Source organism: Crassostrea angulata, chromosome 3 (assembly GCF_025612915.1).
Source record: "Crassostrea angulata isolate pt1a10 chromosome 3, ASM2561291v2, whole genome shotgun sequence".
NCBI classification, from domain to species: Eukaryota; Metazoa; Mollusca; class Bivalvia; order Ostreida; family Ostreidae; genus Magallana; species Magallana angulata.
The window spans coordinates 47,093,364-47,112,439 of record NC_069113.1 but is presented as its reverse complement, the minus strand read 5'-3'; the positions used below and the strand labels follow the sequence as shown (position 1 = coordinate 47,112,439).

The 19,076-nt window shown below is 33.1% G+C and overlaps 2 protein-coding genes across 2 annotated transcripts in view; both read left to right on the top strand.

The window, feature by feature from the left end:
- Positions 1–490: 490 nt before the first annotated feature.
- LOC128176682 (alpha-methylacyl-CoA racemase-like) lies at positions 491–4,435 on the top strand. The gene is made up of 7 exons (XM_052843178.1): positions 491–595; positions 1,167–1,274; positions 1,596–1,731; positions 1,972–2,115; positions 2,788–2,970; positions 3,124–3,288; positions 3,638–4,435. Exons 2-7 carry the CDS (start codon positions 1,167–1,169, stop codon positions 4,039–4,041), a joined length of 1,140 nt encoding a protein of 379 aa, XP_052699138.1. The 5' UTR covers positions 491–595; the 3' UTR covers positions 4,042–4,435.
- A 1,828-nt stretch (positions 4,436–6,263) lies between these two features.
- LOC128177358 (lysosomal-trafficking regulator-like) overlaps positions 6,264–19,076 on the top strand; it is a 50,575-nt gene continuing 37,762 nt past the window's right edge. Inside the window, exons 1-4 of the mRNA XM_052844047.1 lie at positions 6,264–6,388; positions 10,463–10,696; positions 11,670–11,749; positions 11,918–11,941. Coding sequence (XP_052700007.1) covers positions 10,505–10,696; positions 11,670–11,749; positions 11,918–11,941 — 296 coding nt within the window. The 5' untranslated portion in view covers positions 6,264–6,388; positions 10,463–10,504. The remainder of the gene's footprint in view (positions 6,389–10,462; positions 10,697–11,669; positions 11,750–11,917; positions 11,942–19,076) is intronic.

Sequence of the window (19,076 nt, the reverse complement as noted above, 5' to 3'; positions counted from 1 at the left end):
CAAGCTACATTCATTCATTGGGATTAAAATAGTTCAGATATAGTATTGTTTTCTGTGAGTCAAAAGTGGTGGCGAATTTGATTCAAGAATGTTCGTATCTAAAAATGATGATAATTTTAAAAGATTTCCTCTCTGATTTTATATATTCAGATACTTTTTTGTTACGTCAAAGTTTTTTAAAGGTAAGTCTGTGCCTCATCCCCCATTTTACAGTTGAGGTAAGGAAGAATATTTTAATTTAAAGTGGGGTGTGTGATGGGTGGGGTAGGGGGGGGGGGGGCAATAAAAAAAACAAAACGAAAATAATCGAAAGATATATGATTATATAATGTAGAAAGATTATTTCATTCTGGAGGGGGCTAACTCCAAAATCACGAAGCAACTGAAAATTTTTATTAATTAATGGCATTGGGGAAATTAATTTATGAATTTTGAAAGGGTGTGTCTTTTCCGGAGAGTTATCATGCGAGGTCTGAGTTTAATCTACCAACAATATGGGTCAAAGTTCAACGTTATATATTTCGAGTGCAAAATGATAATTTAAAGGATAAAGGTGTTGCAGTTATATTAACGATAATTAGTTATTTATTTCAAAGTAAGTATCAATAATTGTGTGATTTTAACTTCAGATTAATTTTCTATTTCTTAGTTTTATATGCTCAACATGCTCAACGCACAGGCGTCAGCGGGCAGGTTGGTGGAAATCGAAAGTAGAAGAGACGTATGATCAGAGACATAAATAACATGGGGGGGGGGGGCTGAACCCTCTATCATGCTATGTTTCTAATGGTTAGGTCAAACTTTGCAAAAAAAGTGGGGGGGGGGGGGGGCTGAGCCCCCCCTAGCCCCCCCGGTTCCGACGCCTATGGCCTGTATTAGCCCTCGACCAATATCATCCATGGCCCTCGGGCTGATATTGGAGTTTCGGGCTGATACTGGCTTTGATATGGAAAAGGGTAGGCTATGTATTTTTTTCTACATCTAAAGACACAACACTCAGCGTCATGTGTCCAAAGAGGGATAATACCGCAATGTCAACTGTTACGTTATTGGCATGAATATGGCCAATCAGCCGCATATATTCTGATATTAGTTTGGTGGTGAATAACATGGAATTGATGGTGTTTGAATTCTGGAATATCTACTGTATTTTATGTTCATCGTAGATGGCATTGCGAGGCGTGAAGGTGATTGAATTTGCTGGACTAGCTCCTGTGCCTTTCTGTGGAATGATTTTATCTGATTTTGGTGCCAAAGTGATCAGAATTGATAGGGTATATTTTGAATTTCATATCAATTGAATTTTGATGATCTTCTCTTGTTTTGCTCAAATAATAATAATGGATTCATTGTATTTTTCTGAAGACAATTATATGTATATTTGTCATCCGATTTGCAAGTGAGGATGCAACTGTTTCTTTGAAATAAGATTATCATACATGATTTATATTATTTATTAGGAATTGTTAAACCACATCATAGGTTCAGAAACCTGTTTTTTTTTTTAAATGATGAAAGAATGACCTTTATCAATCAAGTAAAAGATAAAATAATTACATTTATTACAATTATTATTTTATGCCGTTTGTTTATAGCCTCATGCATTTGACCTGGACAGGCAGGGAAGAGGGAAGCGCTCAATAGCAATTGATATGAAGAAGAAGGAGGGTCTCAGCATTGTTAAACAGCTGTGTGCTGATGCTGATGTCCTTATTGAACCTTTTAGAGCTGGTATGTTCACCCAGAATTTTTTGATAAGTTGTTTCACATATGGTTTTACTTGTTTAGGCTTTCTTGTAGATGCATAAGTTTTTTATGCTGAATGTATCACGGTTGACTTGTACATGTAATCAGGTGTGAAATGATACAAAACAATCTCCAGTCTTTACGTGAAAATTGCTGCGTTTTAATTTTATGAAGTAATTTTACTCACAGTACTAGCATTGTTTTTTTATGCTTTAATTTTTCCAGGGGTTATGGAGAAGCTTGGTTTAGGACCTAAAACTCTTCTGAGTGAAAATCCTAGACTAGTTTATGCCAGGCTGACTGGATATGGACAAAATGGACCGATGTCTACCAGGGCAGGCCATGATATCAATTACATAGCCACATCAGGTTGGGTTCCCATTCAACAGTTACCAGTACAGAGGGTTCCACTTAATCTGATAGTCAATTTGTCAGAGAAAATTTATCAGCGTTTTTGTGGTTTTTGGTTTTGGTATAGCATAAAATATGACTTGTGTCAAGACGTAATTTATCAATGTATATGATTGTATTGCATTGTTAGCTAGGTTAACCTAAACTTAGATTGCTAGGACTCTTCTTCAATTATTTTATGTCATAAATATTGAATTTGTCATTGTAACTTCATATTAATAAGATGTAAAATATTAGATCTATTGATGTAATTGGCTGGGGTCTGATTCCTTGTCTGGTTATATAATAATAATACAAGAAAATCAAAAAGGATGAAATGGTTTCATTGAAATGTTACTGTAAACCAACTTTTATTCCAGATTACTTTATTTTGTGATTTACTGGACCAAAACTGCTCTGCGGCCACTAATTTTTTGCAATCCAGTCTTCTCTATACAATGTAGTGTTGTCATTACTCTCACATGGCAAGGGCTAGCAAGTTCGCGGAAAAAAATATTACTGATCGGCAATGACAAGGCTCTAGCAAACCTCGCAACAATTTCTCATATGTGAATAAAAGTTGGTTTACAGTATTTGGAGATATACCATTGCATTGGAACACAAACATTTGATTTCTTCTGTTTGTTTTAGGGGTACTGTCCTATCTGGGTAGAAAGGGAGAGAAGCCACATGCTCCTGTTAACCTGCTAGCAGACTTTGCTGGAGGAGGCATGACCTGTGCTTTAGGAATTGTAATGGCCTTGTACGAGAGGTCTCAATCTGGTCAAGGTCAAGTTATTGATTCTAGCATGGTAGAGGGGTCAGCTTATGTAGGTTAGTTAATACTTAAAGCAAGCTGTCTACAGAAGGACGAGAAGGCAGACTGTTTTCATACATTAAAAGATGTTCAAGTATGTGCCATAAACAAAGCTGATTGAAGATGTCTAAAACACCCAAGTATTCGTTACTTTGTTTTTCTTTTTGCAGCAAATTGGTTGTGGAAGTCACATAAATTGGATATTTGGGGAAAACCTCGAGGAGAAAATGTATTAGATGGAGGTGCTCCATTTTATGATACATACGAAACAGCAGACAAAAAGTACATGGCTGTTGGTTCACTAGAACCTCAGTTTTATGTGAAATTGATTCAAGGTAAATCAGATATATCTAAAATTAGAGAGGAAAAAAATATCTTGAAAAGATTTATGTTTCATTTATTTTTCTTAAGTACACGTACATGTATCAGTGTTTACTGTTGTAATCAAATAATTAATTGACTGTGAGTTTCTGACAATGAATATTGGTCTATAAATGATTATTACTGTATATTAATATCAAAATCATTATAAGTGACTTTTACTTAATTGATTATTGATATGGCATTGTATTATGCATTACTGAAGATGATTTAAAATCATACTACAATGTATTGGTACATGGAAAAAAAGTAGTATTTTAATAAATTTATTAAAATTAAGTTTATATAACCTTGTTGTTTCAGGACTTAGACTCAATCTTGATGAATATCCTCAGAATATGACAGACTCTAACAAACTCAAGCAGAAGTTTACTGAAGTGTTCGCCTCTAAAACTCGTGATGAGTGGACTGAAATATTCAAGGACACGGATGCCTGCTGTACCCCAGTCTTAGAACCAGGGGAAGCCCCCCTTCACCCTCATAATGTGACAAATAAATCATTTCTTCAGAGTACAGATGGAGGATTTGAACCGGGACCTGCACCCAGATTGTCTCGCACGCCTGGCGTCGACAGAGTTTTGGAAGCACCGAGACTTGGGCAGCACACGGTGGAAATTCTTAAAGAATTGGGTTTCTCAGGGGAGACAATACAGAAACACATTGATACTGAAATTGTCCTTCAAAGACAGAATACAGCTAAATTATAAAGTGCCAAAAATTCCAAATTATTCTTTAGGTCATTATTTTTAACAAAAGAGGATTTCCAACATTAGCTCATGATAGATGTTAACTAATGATTGCAGCTTCCATCTGTATATGTTTGATTCTGTTTGTATGGGGCATTTCTGCATCTCTATTCAAGATTTGTCAATATACCAGGTAATCCTTACTAGTTACTGGTACTTCTTTAAAAAAAAACCAACAACATATATTTAGTGTGATAACCATATACTGTACTATAAGTAATCCATTGATTGTCTTTGAATCATATGTGCTGTGTTTTTATGTATGATTGTGACAATACAGGCATTTCATATTAATTTTGTGATGTTGTCCTTCAAAGATAGAACACTGCTTTATTAAAAAAGGCCAGCAATTCTAATTTATAGATTATGATTATTAATACACAATTCTGTTATGATTTTATATGATTACAATTTCCATTTCTTATGTTGATTCTGTGTTAGAAATTTATGAAAATATCTACATTGTATTCATTTGTTGTCAATAATCACTAAATATCATAATGTATGATAATAAAACATTATAAATGTATAGTGAGAAAAAATTACATTTACTGTGATAACATACTACATGTACAATACATTGACGATCATCTTTAATTATATTATTTTATTTTTGTCTTCTGATATTGCCAATTAATTTGCCATGTATCATTACAAATCATTACAAATCATTACCACTACATTAAAGGTACTTGCATATCAATTGAGGATACCAACTCAAGTTGACTTGTTGATTAAATAAACACCTGTGATTATATTACAGCCTTATTATGATTTATCTACATTCAGTTTTGATTTATATAGACCAAGACTGGAGGTATCGTTGGTCTATGTCTATATAGTGGAACATACAGATAGTGATTTACATGTGATTTGAAGTCAACTGCATTTAATGTAACATTTGGCAGAGTCAATGAAAGAGGGGGCAGATAAACCAGTGCATGAACATGTGCATAACATGAATTTCACTTGAAAAAGCATTCTTCTTCTTCTTCTTCTTCCAGTAATGTGCCTGGCACCAAGGCATTATCGCACATGATTAAAAGGTTAAAATCATGCTGAGGAAGGCCTCGTTAAAATCTGGTTAAAATCTTCAATTATTGCAATGGGTAGGATCTGGGGCTGATTCGGGCTTTGAAGGCCTCGAGTGAATCAGCTGTCACTATGGCTGGTGAAAGTGAGTTCCAGATTACTACTCCGGCTGGAAAGACGGAGTCCTGATAACATTTTAAGTGGCAAAATGGTTGTAGGAACCTCATAGTATGTCCTCTAGTATTACAGCTGTTTACAGGATGTAAATGACTAGATGGTATGTCGATGTATCCATTCACAATCCTGTACATCATGGTGGCTCGTGATGTTATCCGCCTGGACTGCAGGGTATCAAGATGGAGATGATTGAGCATGGATGTTGCGCTGCTCTCCCTGCTATAGTCGCCCATGATGTATCATGCAGCTCTTCGTTGTACCGCCTCTATCTTATTGATGTGGGTCTTGTTGGTATGATCCCATACTGTAGAGGCATATTCCACCTGAGGTCTCACTAGGGTCTTATAGCTGGTTGCCTTGATGGACCGTGGGCAACCAGATAGGTTGCGACTCAGGAAAGCAGTGGTGTTGTTGGCTTTCCTGGTAATGTTGTTAATGTTGTTAATATGTGGTCCCCAGTTGAGCTTGTTGTCGATGGTAACACCCAGGTACTTTGCTTTGGTGGTGAACTGCAAAGTTTGGCCATGGATGGAATAATTGGCCTCGATTATACGCCTTTTGTTGGTGATGCGTATTACTTCACATTTCTCTGGGTTGAAGCTCATCAGCTCTTCACATGAAGTTTAACATGAACATGTATTCACTTTACATTAATTTCATTTTAAGTTTTCTCGGTAAAATTTCATATGACTTAATGTTTGAAATTTAAAATTCACTCTAGATAGATAGATACTTTTATTTCCAAATTCTGGGCCCTTTTGGCATAAAAAGGTAATAAAAATAATAAAATAAATAATAAAATTATAAACTTTATGTAAAATGTTATGTAAATTAAATCATGTGAGTGACTAAAAAAAATCAAAGTAATTTTTTTAAATCTCAATATTTTTTTTTGAAAAGGGGGGTGGGGGGGGTGTTCAGATTGAATATTCCGGATAAGTTTAAGATGTTCGGTTTGGTTTTGCATGTTACCACTTTGTTGTCATATAAAAGTCGAACAGATGATGGTGTGACGATTGTATAAGTTGATTAACTTGATGGAAATGAAAAGGGTTATAAATCTTAATTCCCTTTACCAAGTTATGACAAAATTTGACCCGTAAGTTTTTAAAATTTATTTTTTATACTGTGTTAGCAATCTGAAAGTAGTCAAATTTCGAATTTCCTCGACTTTCAGTTGTCGTATAACGTTAAACTACTTGCAGTATGTCTGACTTTGCCGAAGGTTCCTTACGTTAGTAACGTTATTTCAATTTGGGATGTATTTGATGACTATATATATAATTGGCTCAGGTAGGATTGAACATGAAATAGTTTGGGTTGTGTTTGTGGTTTAACCAGTTAACCGTTAGATATAAAAAGAAATGTGAAAACTACATGATTGATTATTTAACCTGAAAACTGTAAAATACGCATGCTTTTGTATACCACAAGATGTTGAAATGCTATCCGTCTAAGAACAATTTTTGCCTGATACAGCTATTTTTTTTTTACGTAGTTTGTGATGTTTCATTGTGATGTGTCAAGAAATAGAACTTGGTAAGAAATGTCCAATTCCAGTAACCAGGCATGGGGGCAGCGTCTATTTATCTGCATAAATTGTATCTCACATATATGGTGTCTTTCTCAAAGGGTCTTAAAAAGACAAGAAAGACATATATGGTTTGAACTTTCTTAATCTTATTTTGATTCTGGCTGGATGGAGATAACCTCAGCTAACCTGAAGACCCCAGACCCTCCTTCTCTGCCCCCCCCCCTCCTTTCCTTTATTTCTTCTTCTTCCGGTAAGGGGTTGACCTCATTGACTGAGTGATGATAACCCCGATCTGACTTTACCAAAACTTAAAATCAGTTCAGCAAGGGGATAGATTTGAGAGTCAGAGGAGTTCAAATTACCCGGGGGCCACAGCTAGTATTTCATATTTAGAGGAAGTGGTAAAATATTGGGGTAGAAACTAAACATCTTAACTCAGGTCACTAACTCACTGATAGCAATGTCAGATTGGAATCAAATTGGGCTCTTTTTGACAATACATGTATTTTAAATTAGCTATTTTTGCAGCAAGAATAAAGTGGTGGAAAATATTTCATGTGATGATACAAACAAATACACTGCAAAACCCTGCCTTTGATAAAAGCTAGGTTTAGCATTCCATCATAATTATGCATATTCCTGAAGGAAAGTGTATTAATAGCTACATACTACTAGGCATACATGTCATAGGGCTAAGACATTACTTTAGGTCAGCAAAAGTATTGAGCTTAGTCTGTCTGATGTCAAATATCTACAGCTTAATGATAAACTAACATGATATGGTAATGTATGACTCAAGAGGTCCTTGAAATTAAATTCATTTCTATCGTGCATGCAAGCATTGAATGCCATGTAAATCATATTGCCATGATTGTATATGTGATTATCATCCTTACATTTGTTGTATATGTACACTGACACTATCCAGATAAAATTTACAGAATGTAATGAAGGAAGCACACATAATTAGTATATGGGATTGACATTTATTTTTTGGACTCCACTCTCTTAATCATTAAGATGAGAAAACAAAATAGCTGCAGAACTTTGATTTTAAGGCAAGACCCCTGGACATGTATTGACAATAACAGCAGGTATTTTGCACATAGAAAAGTATGTATCTATGAGATATGTTACTGGATGGATTCAAGTTTGCCTCAAAGTACCCTAGAAAAAATATATCTGATAAAAAAAGGTTGTGTGTCAACTACTCTACTGTCTGTTCTGCTGCAGTGACTTTTATTGTCAGATTAGGTAAGATGGTTTTGGTCCTCATTATCATACATTTTCACTTCCATGGCCTTAATATGTCATATTCCCAACCTTAAGTGCAGATATTAAGCATAAAATTTCTAGCTTACAATGAAAATTCAAATTGTCTTACTGGTACTTTAATTAGACGAAAGGAACACACAATGAGAACTTTGGCTAGACAAAAACTAAGGTGAAGACATATACCTAAATCATAGTGATACATGCAAATTTAAATAATTTAGTCTTGGAGACAGAAATCTCTGTAGTATGTATGCAGTGGCGTCGGAAGCAAATTGAAAGTGAGGGGGTAGACTAATCATCAGAAATCTTGAAATCTTCATTCTTTTACCGGTAAATTTACGAACAATGGGGGGGGGGGGGGGGGGGGGGGGGGGGTCCCTCCTCATGCTATGTTCCTAATGGTTAGGCCTAACTTTGCAAAAAAAAGTGTAGGGGGGCATCTTCCTGAAGGTACATATATTAATAGCTACATGTACATCCTACTAGCTAGGAATACATTTACATGTATTCCTATGATATTACTGATATTATGCTATCAAAGTACTTAGTGTTTGTATGTTTATGTGTTTGTTGTCTCTATAGCTTGATTATTTTGGGTGGTATGGACAAGTGTTACTGAAGAGGTCCTTGAAATAAAATTATAATTTCCCATACACAAGCTTGAAGGCCTTGTTTAAATGTTTGTATTACCATGCAAATCATATTGCTAAATCTTATGTGATAATATTACCTACACTTAGTTTATACATGTATAGATTCCTAATTACAAGTTTATATAATTTTTACCAATTGTATGATAAAATATTGAATTACTGACATTATTCCATTAAGCATTGCCAAGGCATTGTGTGTTATATGCTCAACCTCTTGTGTGCTTCAGATGCTTTTGAAAGAATTTGACCCTGAAATTTACAAATCTAAAAGAATTAACTCTAAACAAAATAAAATTTTGAAGATTTTACAGTGGTATGGGATACATCCATATTGTTATGTACTTTCTATCGAACCCCCCCCCCCCCCCCCCCCCCCCCCCCCCAAAATCAAGTATAATTTATAAATGTTTTAATTCTTGCCAATTATTGTTTAACTATGAATCGGTAAATTATCAGTTTGAATCCGGCAGGGGCTTTTAAGATTTTACCAATCCAAATAAAATTTAAACTTCTTTTTTTTTGGACAAATATTGTTAAATTAGAAAATTATCAGCCGATGAATTCAAAGTATTTTGATTTTATAGGTAATGTATTTTTATCCACATTAATATTGACTTAAAGTGTGTTCTAACATATACTATTATGCTTATATATATGTCAGCCTCAATCTAATTAAAATTAGTTGTCTGAATCCTCAAAGCAGATGCAGAATGTCTATTTTAAATTAGATTGATATCAGCCTACAATAAACATCTTCCAATTGGCAAATCAAACAAGGGTATCACTTACTTTGGCCAGGCAAAGTGAATACAAGTTGACAACATAAATCTAAATCATAGTAATGATACGTTCATTAATTTTGTCAGGGAGACAGGAATCTTTGTAGTTAACAAATTTCAACACTGAGTGCATTGAAAAGTACATCAATTATTATTCATTTTATATATATTACGAAAGAATAAGTAAATTAAAGGAAGTAATAAAAAAAAAGAAGACATATTAACAATTATCTGAGGCTGCATGGTAAGCAGTTTCCTTGTGGGATATGATAGTTGAATTATTGGACCACCTAAATGTACCACTATACACACAAAAAACTTTAAATTAGTGAATATTTAGGATGGAATGCAGTCTAGTTTCCTTCTAGTCATTCATAAATGATATGAATCTATTCTGGCTACATTATTTTCAATGACAGGTCTATCAAATAAAATATATATTTTTCAAGAATTGACCTGGACTTGCCATTGCTAATGAAGTTATTATGAATATATACTAAGGTATTGGATGATTCATTGATAAACATCTTTAATGATGCAAAGGTATGCCAAAATTAATTTGAATTGAATCTTGATTGGTCAAGTTTCAGAAGAATTTCAATGCACTTTAATAAAAACAAATTTATATAAAAACTGTCAGCAATATTTTTAGGAATAGAATAAATGTTTTCTTGTGGTATTACAAGTTCATTTATACTGTAAAAGTGAATGCTAACACACACTCATTATGCTAGCTTTTGGATGAAGAGAAGAATGCAGCTATTGTGCATTATCCAGTCACAAGTTTGTCTCTAGTGCATATAGATAATTGTTTATTATTGTCTGCATCATACCTGCATGGTTCTGTTTTGATATAGAACAGAGTTAAACTGTATTAACTGACATTATGACAAGTAATTAAGCAATGGTCTAAGAGGAGGATGATTTTACAGGTCTGGGCTCCGACAGTCTATAATGGAACATTGACTGGCAGCATGGAAGAAGCCCAGAGTCTGAGGGAAGAGGGCAGGGATGCAGTAGGAAGTGGGGAACCCAATACTGAGGGAGGATACTCAGTGACGGAGGGGGGACTGGGACTAGAGTCCAAGAGGAGCCTCAGTGTGCAGGATGCCTGGGCCATCTACCGCCAGATCCGATTCCAGGAACAGTCAGAAGAAAACCAAATTGTAGGTCTAATTTTATACATACAAATAAAATTAATTTCTTCAAAATGAAATTAATATTCATGTGTATTTCTGTGTAAAAACTAGTTATGTAATTTTCTTTGTGTGTGTGTGTGTGTGTGTGTGTGTGTGTGTGTGTGTGTGTGTGTGTGTGTCTCTCTCTCTCTCTCTCTCTCTCTCTCTCTCTCTCTCTCTCTCTCTCTCTCTCGCTCTCTCTCTCTCTCGCTCTCTCTCTGGTGTCTATAAAGTTTAAGAGAGGTGCATTTCCCGTAATACTTTTATTACTCTTTATGAAGCTAAGAAGCTTAATGAAGGGTTCATCTAAAAGTAATGTCACAGATACGATGACATTATGATAATTAGGTGTAGAGTTAACAAAATAATTATTTGGTGTGTCAATCAACTGAATTCAGGTCCCTGATTGTGTGTTATGATACATTGTGTAAAAACTTGTCTGGTGGTATGCATGATTGTGTAAAAATTTGAATTCCTTCTTTTGATCTGTAACTGTCTATCAGAGAAATGATTTAAAATATATAAATATGGAGAGAAAAATTAATATTCTCAATTGAAAAGTATGAATTCAAGAATATTATTCAACTATACATATAAATATTGTATGTTGCACATTTTTTGATGTTGCTGAAAGTGTCGCTTTCTGTGGAAAAATTACAACAAAATATTCTTTTAGTGTATTGTAAGATATATACGCAGAGACAAGCTAATCATTGAAAAACCCTCGTGCACTACATACCGGTAATATGGTATAAAAATCATGGCATGTATATGCGCACCATTCAAAAATAAAATTTAAAGAAAGAATAAAAAGTTTCTCCCTACTTTATGTCATCGTTAGTTAATAGAATGACATTGAACAAATGTTAAAAACAAATATCTGACATATGCTGCAAATCTTGTCTATTTTATTCATGTCTCCCAAATTGTTAGTTGTATAATATTTCTCTTTTATAAACAGCTGCAGGACCTGTCACTCAATGCATTCCTTAACTTGTTCCTGAAGGAGTCGCAGGAAAATTCTCAAGTCCAGGGAGTCAGGTACGCAAAAAATCCTTTTTCTCGAGAACAAGCAAGAGTCTTTAATTAAATCAGCCCCTGCAACAAAATATTTAGGGGATTTTTAAAACTTCATACAGGCCGGTAGGTAATACTTACCGGTAACTTATTTCAAGCTTCATTGACCGTGCTCTCTGCTTTGTTTTACAGATTGTTAAGCAAGTTATTTAATGTGTAAGTGTGAGCACTTGACATACTAAACATTGCTGCATTTATCCAATGGTAATAGAGGTGAAATCAAAGTTCCGTGCTAGAATAAATTCATATGCATAGTTTCTCCTTAGAACTAAATCTGAATGTTTAATAATGTTTGATGAAAAATTCATGAAAACTAACTTTATTATGGTTTTCATTTATTTAAAAAAATCAATTCTGTCTGTGCAAAATGTAAAGGCCTGTATGCAATATGGACTTATTGATTCAGTTATTGATGTAAGATGACAAAAACTTGTGGGTTTCTTACCCCACCCCACCTTTCTATTAACTATAATTAGTTAGTTTTTTAATAGATATATAATCTTTCGATTTCATCCCTTTTACTGTTTTAAAGTTCAAGCTTAAGGTCATGCCTTTAATGTTGGCTGCATAACATACTTATAAAATTTATATATGTAAACTAGCATGATGCTTATGCTCAGAGGACGCAGAAACTCTGGTCTGTTAGAATTTAAACTTTGACAAAATCAGAAGTGTTTTACTGTATATCATTGTGGAGAAATGGGATTTATACTATACTGACACCATTAGATAATATAGAAATGATGTTGATGGTAAATGAAACATTGAAGTCAAGATACTTCAAAGATTTGTTCAAAAGAAATGAACATTTTATACGTGACTGTATGTACCATGTTGGACTTTTGGAACTGTTGTCGTCCTATTTCCTTGCTCATAAATAACAGCCCAATTAAGGAAAGCTCATTGTTGGTAGTTAATTGGCTTTACTATATATTTAGCAGCATGCAGTTACATAAAGAATAAGGTTCAATGTTCTAATCTTTAGGAATTCATTAACTCGGATTACAGTATATTTATGGGACAACAGTATACAATTAATGTATACCATTAGGGGAGTCGGCAAGATTCCAGTTCTCTGAGAGCAAGTCTTTTTCCCAAGGCAAAGCGGAGGAAAATTAAATTGCTTTACCATCAGTCCTATACTTTAACTGTTTTATTATGCCCATACAAACAATCAAACTGAAAAAGTTCAAATTGATAAAAATTTTCATGTATCCAACAAGTTATAACTTCAAAATAAATAAAATTAATCGTATTGTGACGTAACGGTAGGCAATTTATTTTATACGGTAAATGAAAATAGCCAATCAAAAAGGACATTGCAACTAGAAATAAAATATCTTTTTATGAATATTCATAGATTTTATTTGGAATATTTTTGAACTTTTCCTTTGGTTAACATAAATTAGTAAGTGTTTCGAATAGGTGTGTATCAATTCATTGAAAATGAGTCAGATGCACTTTTTTGCAGGCAATCAGTCTGTTTTGCAGGGAATCGTTTGTTTACAGCGATTTTCAGGGAGACAGCGAAATATATCAAATTACTCTTAAATAGTGAAAAATAAGTAGAGTTATAATAATGTGTTTTAACGTACTGTTAATGGAAGAAGTGCATTTCCATCTTGCAGACGTTTAAACTGTATCAGGTAACCTAAACTGAACCCTTAATCATGTACAGATGACTTTTTCATTCTTGAAAGTTATCTCCCTTAGTTGGTGTAACCATCATTTTCCCCACAGTATTCTTTGTAACTTAACTCTAAATATTTTGAACCTTAAGCATGGTTAACACTCATATGTCATTCTTATATTGCCAGTGTGTTGAACAAAGTAGGAATTCTGATAAACAGTCAGGTTTGATTTGCCAGGCATTGCCCTGGAGAGTTTCATGTACCGGTAATGTTATAGAGGGAAAACAATGATTTATATAAGTTGACCCAAAATTGACTCTGTTAAGAAAATGACTATGTCATTGTGAAAGCTCTCTTGTCTCTGGTCAGTTATTGTCAGTCTGATTTAGTTCAGATCATAGGTCCCCTCTGTCAGACAAGCTGGTTTATAGTACTGCTTTGTGTGTGCATAAATAAGTTACATAAAATGACCGAGAGTTTTGAACAGATTGTCAGTGAGTGATTGTGTAAGGGGTCGTGGGGGGTGGGGTTGCTGATAATGATGTAAGAACATGTAGTAAATTGTGGCTGATTGTTGATTGTAAGTGAATGTAATTATTATGCATTTGTTATTTGGTCTCTGCATGTTGATAAGTCTAAACCTAACCTTCCTTTAAAATAAAAGGAGAGGAAAAAAACCCACCTAATGTCAGAATTAAAAGCCACACACTGTGGACTCTCAATATTGGGTAGTCATTGGGTGCATAATTAGGGTCTAATGTCTCATTTATCAGCAAACAGCTTGTTTGGTCTGTAATTTCAATTTGATACCATGAACAGATTTGTGACTTATGACAGGCAGAGAATTAAAATTCATATACATTATTATTCTTTATTTGCACAAGACATACATCTTATGGCATAGGTTATTACATATAAATATAGCAATATTGAAATAATGGTATGGTACATGAACATGTGAAGTTCATTAATAATGTATATAAAATAAAATTTTACTAACAGGCAAAGAAACCAGAGAAATTTTTCTTAATTATCATGAATATTGAAAGCTAGATGGAGATACTTCCCCAAATTACACAGTTCTATAAAATTTTGAACACTTAATAATTGTATAAATTTGTATACAGAAGGTTTTTTCCAATAATATTTCTTAATATATTTTACTCGGATTTCTCTATACTGCTGACATTTCAAAACAAAATGGAATTCATCTTCAATATCTGAACAAAATTTACATAAGCGTCTTTCTTTTGGTACATTAGTGTGTCGTCCACTTTCAATTGCAAGTCTATGAGATGACAATCTAATTCTTGTAATTTGTTTCTTATATTTAGAAGGTATTGATTTTGTTAAATAATATTGTAATGAAAACTGGTCAATAATATGCTTGTAAAAATAACATCGAGATGAGGAATTAATCTGTTCTACAAGTTGTTGAGTAAAGTGATCAATGATTCTTTGCTTAATTAAAGGAAAATAGGTTTCACAATGTATATACTCCTGTTCATACCATATATGTCCTAGACCTATTTCAAAAAGTTTATTCTTAATTACAGTAACCCAATTTTCAGCTGGTGCCAAAGACGATTCACACTCATTATACAGCATTTTATAACAGGACTGCAAAATACAATTCTGACTTTGTAACAATTTGAACCAAAATTTGAATATTCTAAACAATCGTATAGTTTTCATAGGTAGCCTCCCAGTTTCAAAATATACAAGTGCAGTGTTTGTATTCTTCTTCACACTTAACACAAATTTAATATATTCTAAATGCACTTTTTCTATATCATTTGCAGCATGCATGCCCCATATCTCACAGCCATAATTTAATATACTAGCAATATAAGTATCAAAAATTGACAGCATTGTTTCTGTATTCAGATACAATTGACTTGTTTTTGACTTTAAAGAAAACATGGCTTTTCTCCCTTGGCTCGCCAACTGTTTCTGTGTATTGTTAAACTTTCCATTATATTGTAACAAAAGGCCCAGGTATATAAAGCTATCGACAACCTCAATTGGCTCACCATTTAAATGCCACCTTTCACAATTGTGAATTTTACCACCATTTCTAAAAATGACAATTTTGGTTTTTTGTACATTTACAGTAAGATCCCAGACAGATGTATAAGAATACAATGTATTTAACATTTCTTGAAGCTCATGTGCAGTTTCGGAGAAAATTACCATGTCATCTGCATACATTAAAACATATACAAATATGACTGTAACCACACACAAATAATGAATAATAGTCAGTCTCTTATTGGATTAAATCTTATGTTAATGATTTCTGTATGACATATTGAATAAATATATATATAAGAATATTGAGAAATTTGAGTTTGGTTAAAGTAATCAATTTTTTCTAACAATATTTTCTAGAGGTTTTTCTTGCAGTAGGTCAACCTGTTATGTTATGTGTACTGGTTATCTAAGTTATCTGAGTACGTTCCACTTATCAGGTCTTGATAACAAAAATAACAATGACAGACCGAATATGGTGTGTGTGTTGAAATTATTATGCTCCACCCCTTTCACTCCCTGACCCTCCAATTTAGTGTCCACAACTAAAAAATCGCACTATTATCGATAAAGATAAACAATTAAAAGGCCATCTCTTTTTCCTCATTCAAATGTAATCTGGTACTAAAGTATTATTCATTTCTTGCCCCCAAAACTAAAGTTCCAAAGAGAGCTTTTTAAATAAGGTTGAAGATACATGTGTAGTTAAAATCATACTGAAATTAAGTATGTAAAAGGTTATCAACCAAGTGATGTCGTAATCTAGAAATGATATGTCATGAAGATTGTCTAATTGCTCAAGCATCGTTTTTTACTATTATGTGTATATTACATTATGTGAAAAAAATAATAGGATAAAATTGTACTTGAGCAGACCTGCGGTCTATGCTTCCAAAGGCAAAATATGGAGGAAAAATGACAATATTTGTGTTTGTTTGCAAAATCGCAGGAATTTGCCCATTTTTAGGGATGTCATAGATAAGCAACTTTTGGACAATGATGACAAATATGAAGATTAATGTGACAGACATCCATTGTATAATGTTTTATGAAGATTTGGTTAAAATTGGGGGCAGATATTTGACCTTATCAAACATAGTCCTTTACTTTTTCATATTTGAACACCTGTAAATATGCAAAGACAATTTTTTTTATATTAACAAATCAGCTTTTTATCACATTGGCATCCAACAACTTAATTAAGACACCTAGGTTCTCAAGATAACAGGATTTTATATGTATATTACATGTTATATAGAGAATAAGACTATTAATGGAGGATTTAAGTAAATAATCAAGTATTAATGACAACAAATAACAGATAACACTCTCATTGGATTCAATCGCTACATTCTGTGCGATTAGACAGGAATAGCCTTGTATTGTATTAAAACTAATAAATCCAATGGATCGGTTGTCTTTTATGAGATTAGAAGGTAAAAGAGTTAGACCAGGGTCAATCATATTGTATATGTGACCTATCAATTCAGAAATATGTGATCTTTATAGTTCAACTTAATCCATTGTTCAAATAAGCAGATATAGCAACCTGCATTGATGGAGGATCAGTGACCGAATATCTGCACATGTAGAAATTTCACATGTCCAAGTTATCTTCAGGGACAGACATCTGATGTCAAAGCATGCGGTCAGCTATTTAGCTCAACATTTCAATAATTAGGAAAAGAATGCATGCACATAACTCATTTAACCAGTATATCTTAAAGTTAGAAATATTGCAATTTGTTTTTAATGTACAAAGGATTCCTAGGTTTAACAACATATGAATGAACAAATTACAAAATTTGTTGGTTAAGAACAATTTACATTTTTTTATATTTTTTAGTGGCAATAAGAAAGGATTTTTTCACCCTACTCATAAATTTCTAATGAAATTTTTATCAGCTCAGCCAAAGAATTTAAGATACCGGTAGTAAGAAAAAGGGAAATACCCAGATACATTTTATTTTGCTGACACTAAACTACAGGTACATGTATTACGCCATGTACTCATCATAAAGCAAGCTACAGTACAAAGTTGCTGAACAAATTTTGTTTTATTTTAATGGTTAATGGGGGGTATAAACTAAAAAAAAAATGTATCACACAGCCAGTTTTTGTAAGTGAAAGAACTTTCTTCCAAATTCTGCACCAGTTTTCTTTTGTGAAGAAATTAAATTACCAGTAATGTATAATGTAAAAAGATTAATAATTGATTCATTTGTTTTTTGTGTGATCAACAAAGTTTTATTTGGCAAAATTGTGGAATTTTATAAATGCATGTATGCAAGCATTGTTCTTTGTTTAAAAACATCAGAAAAGTGAAATTTCTTTGTAATGACTTAACATCACAAATCAACAAAATTTTGTCCCCACATAGAATGCTTCTACAGTTTGCTGCTTTATATTCAATTTTGTGGTCATGCATGGTGATGGAACATATTATGTTGCAAAATCTCTCCAAAACTTTAGGACTTCTGTCCTTAAAAAAATCTTAAAAAATGAACTCAGGTACATTCAAGCAATTTATAATGTGTGTGTTATGAAACCAAGTTACAGTAACCCAAAAAGTTGTATCATTATATCGTTTAAATGTATTCTGAGGATAAATTGTTGGTAGTGAAATGATCATTTTGCATGCACTTGAATAAATTTAACTAAAAAATGTCATTTAGATTTAGTACAATAAGGTACTTTAGATAATTATAATTACAAAATATGCTGTTTGAAAACATTTTGTTTGAAACAGTTATTTTTATTTAACATTTATAATCAACCAATGTTTTAATTCCCTCCTTCTCCCCAAAAAATCCCCCCAAAGCTATAATTATATAAACATTAACACCCCCCCCCCAAACAAACAATTAATATAGGGTAAAATGAATACACTGTGTATGTGATAACCAGACAAATTTAGAAACTAGAGCAAGTTTGTGGGGCAGTGACAATCAGTACCTGGATGATATAGGTGTAATAGGTGAGGGGGGACATTTGACTTTGATTAAAGATAACTCACTTATTAATCTGTGTTGACACTTTGATGATACTTCAGCATCATTTACTGTTGACGAACTGAAGAATTCAGTCGTACTTGTGCATGGTAGATTTTGAGTGAATCGCAATTGTGAGTATGTGTACTGTGAGGTATAAACGTTTTGAAATCCAATATGAAATAGAAATTGATCAATTTAGATTTCAAGCATGAGAATTATGACCCATTTCATGTATAAATTTAGTATCAAATTGAATGCAACTTGAAAAATATAGTTATTTCTTTTTATTCTCATTTTATTTTCACAAAATATAAATAGGAATTCAAATTCCCAGTAGAAAGCAATATGAAACATGAAATCTTGATGATTTTAAACAAAAAGTTTTTTCCTCAGTTGAAACAAGAAATCCTTATTACAGGTGCAAGAAATCATTATTAAAAGTGATTTTTTTTTTTGGGGGGGGGGGAGGGGTGCTGATGGGGGGTTAACAAAAATAAGCAGAGTTGGGAATTCTTAAAATCAAAATTAGTTGATAAATTAACATGAAAGAATGCACTGTAATAACTTTTTCAATGGAAAATTCAATGAATTAGTATTTTCTTTTTATCCTTTCCACTTTTGTGTCTCTTACAAACC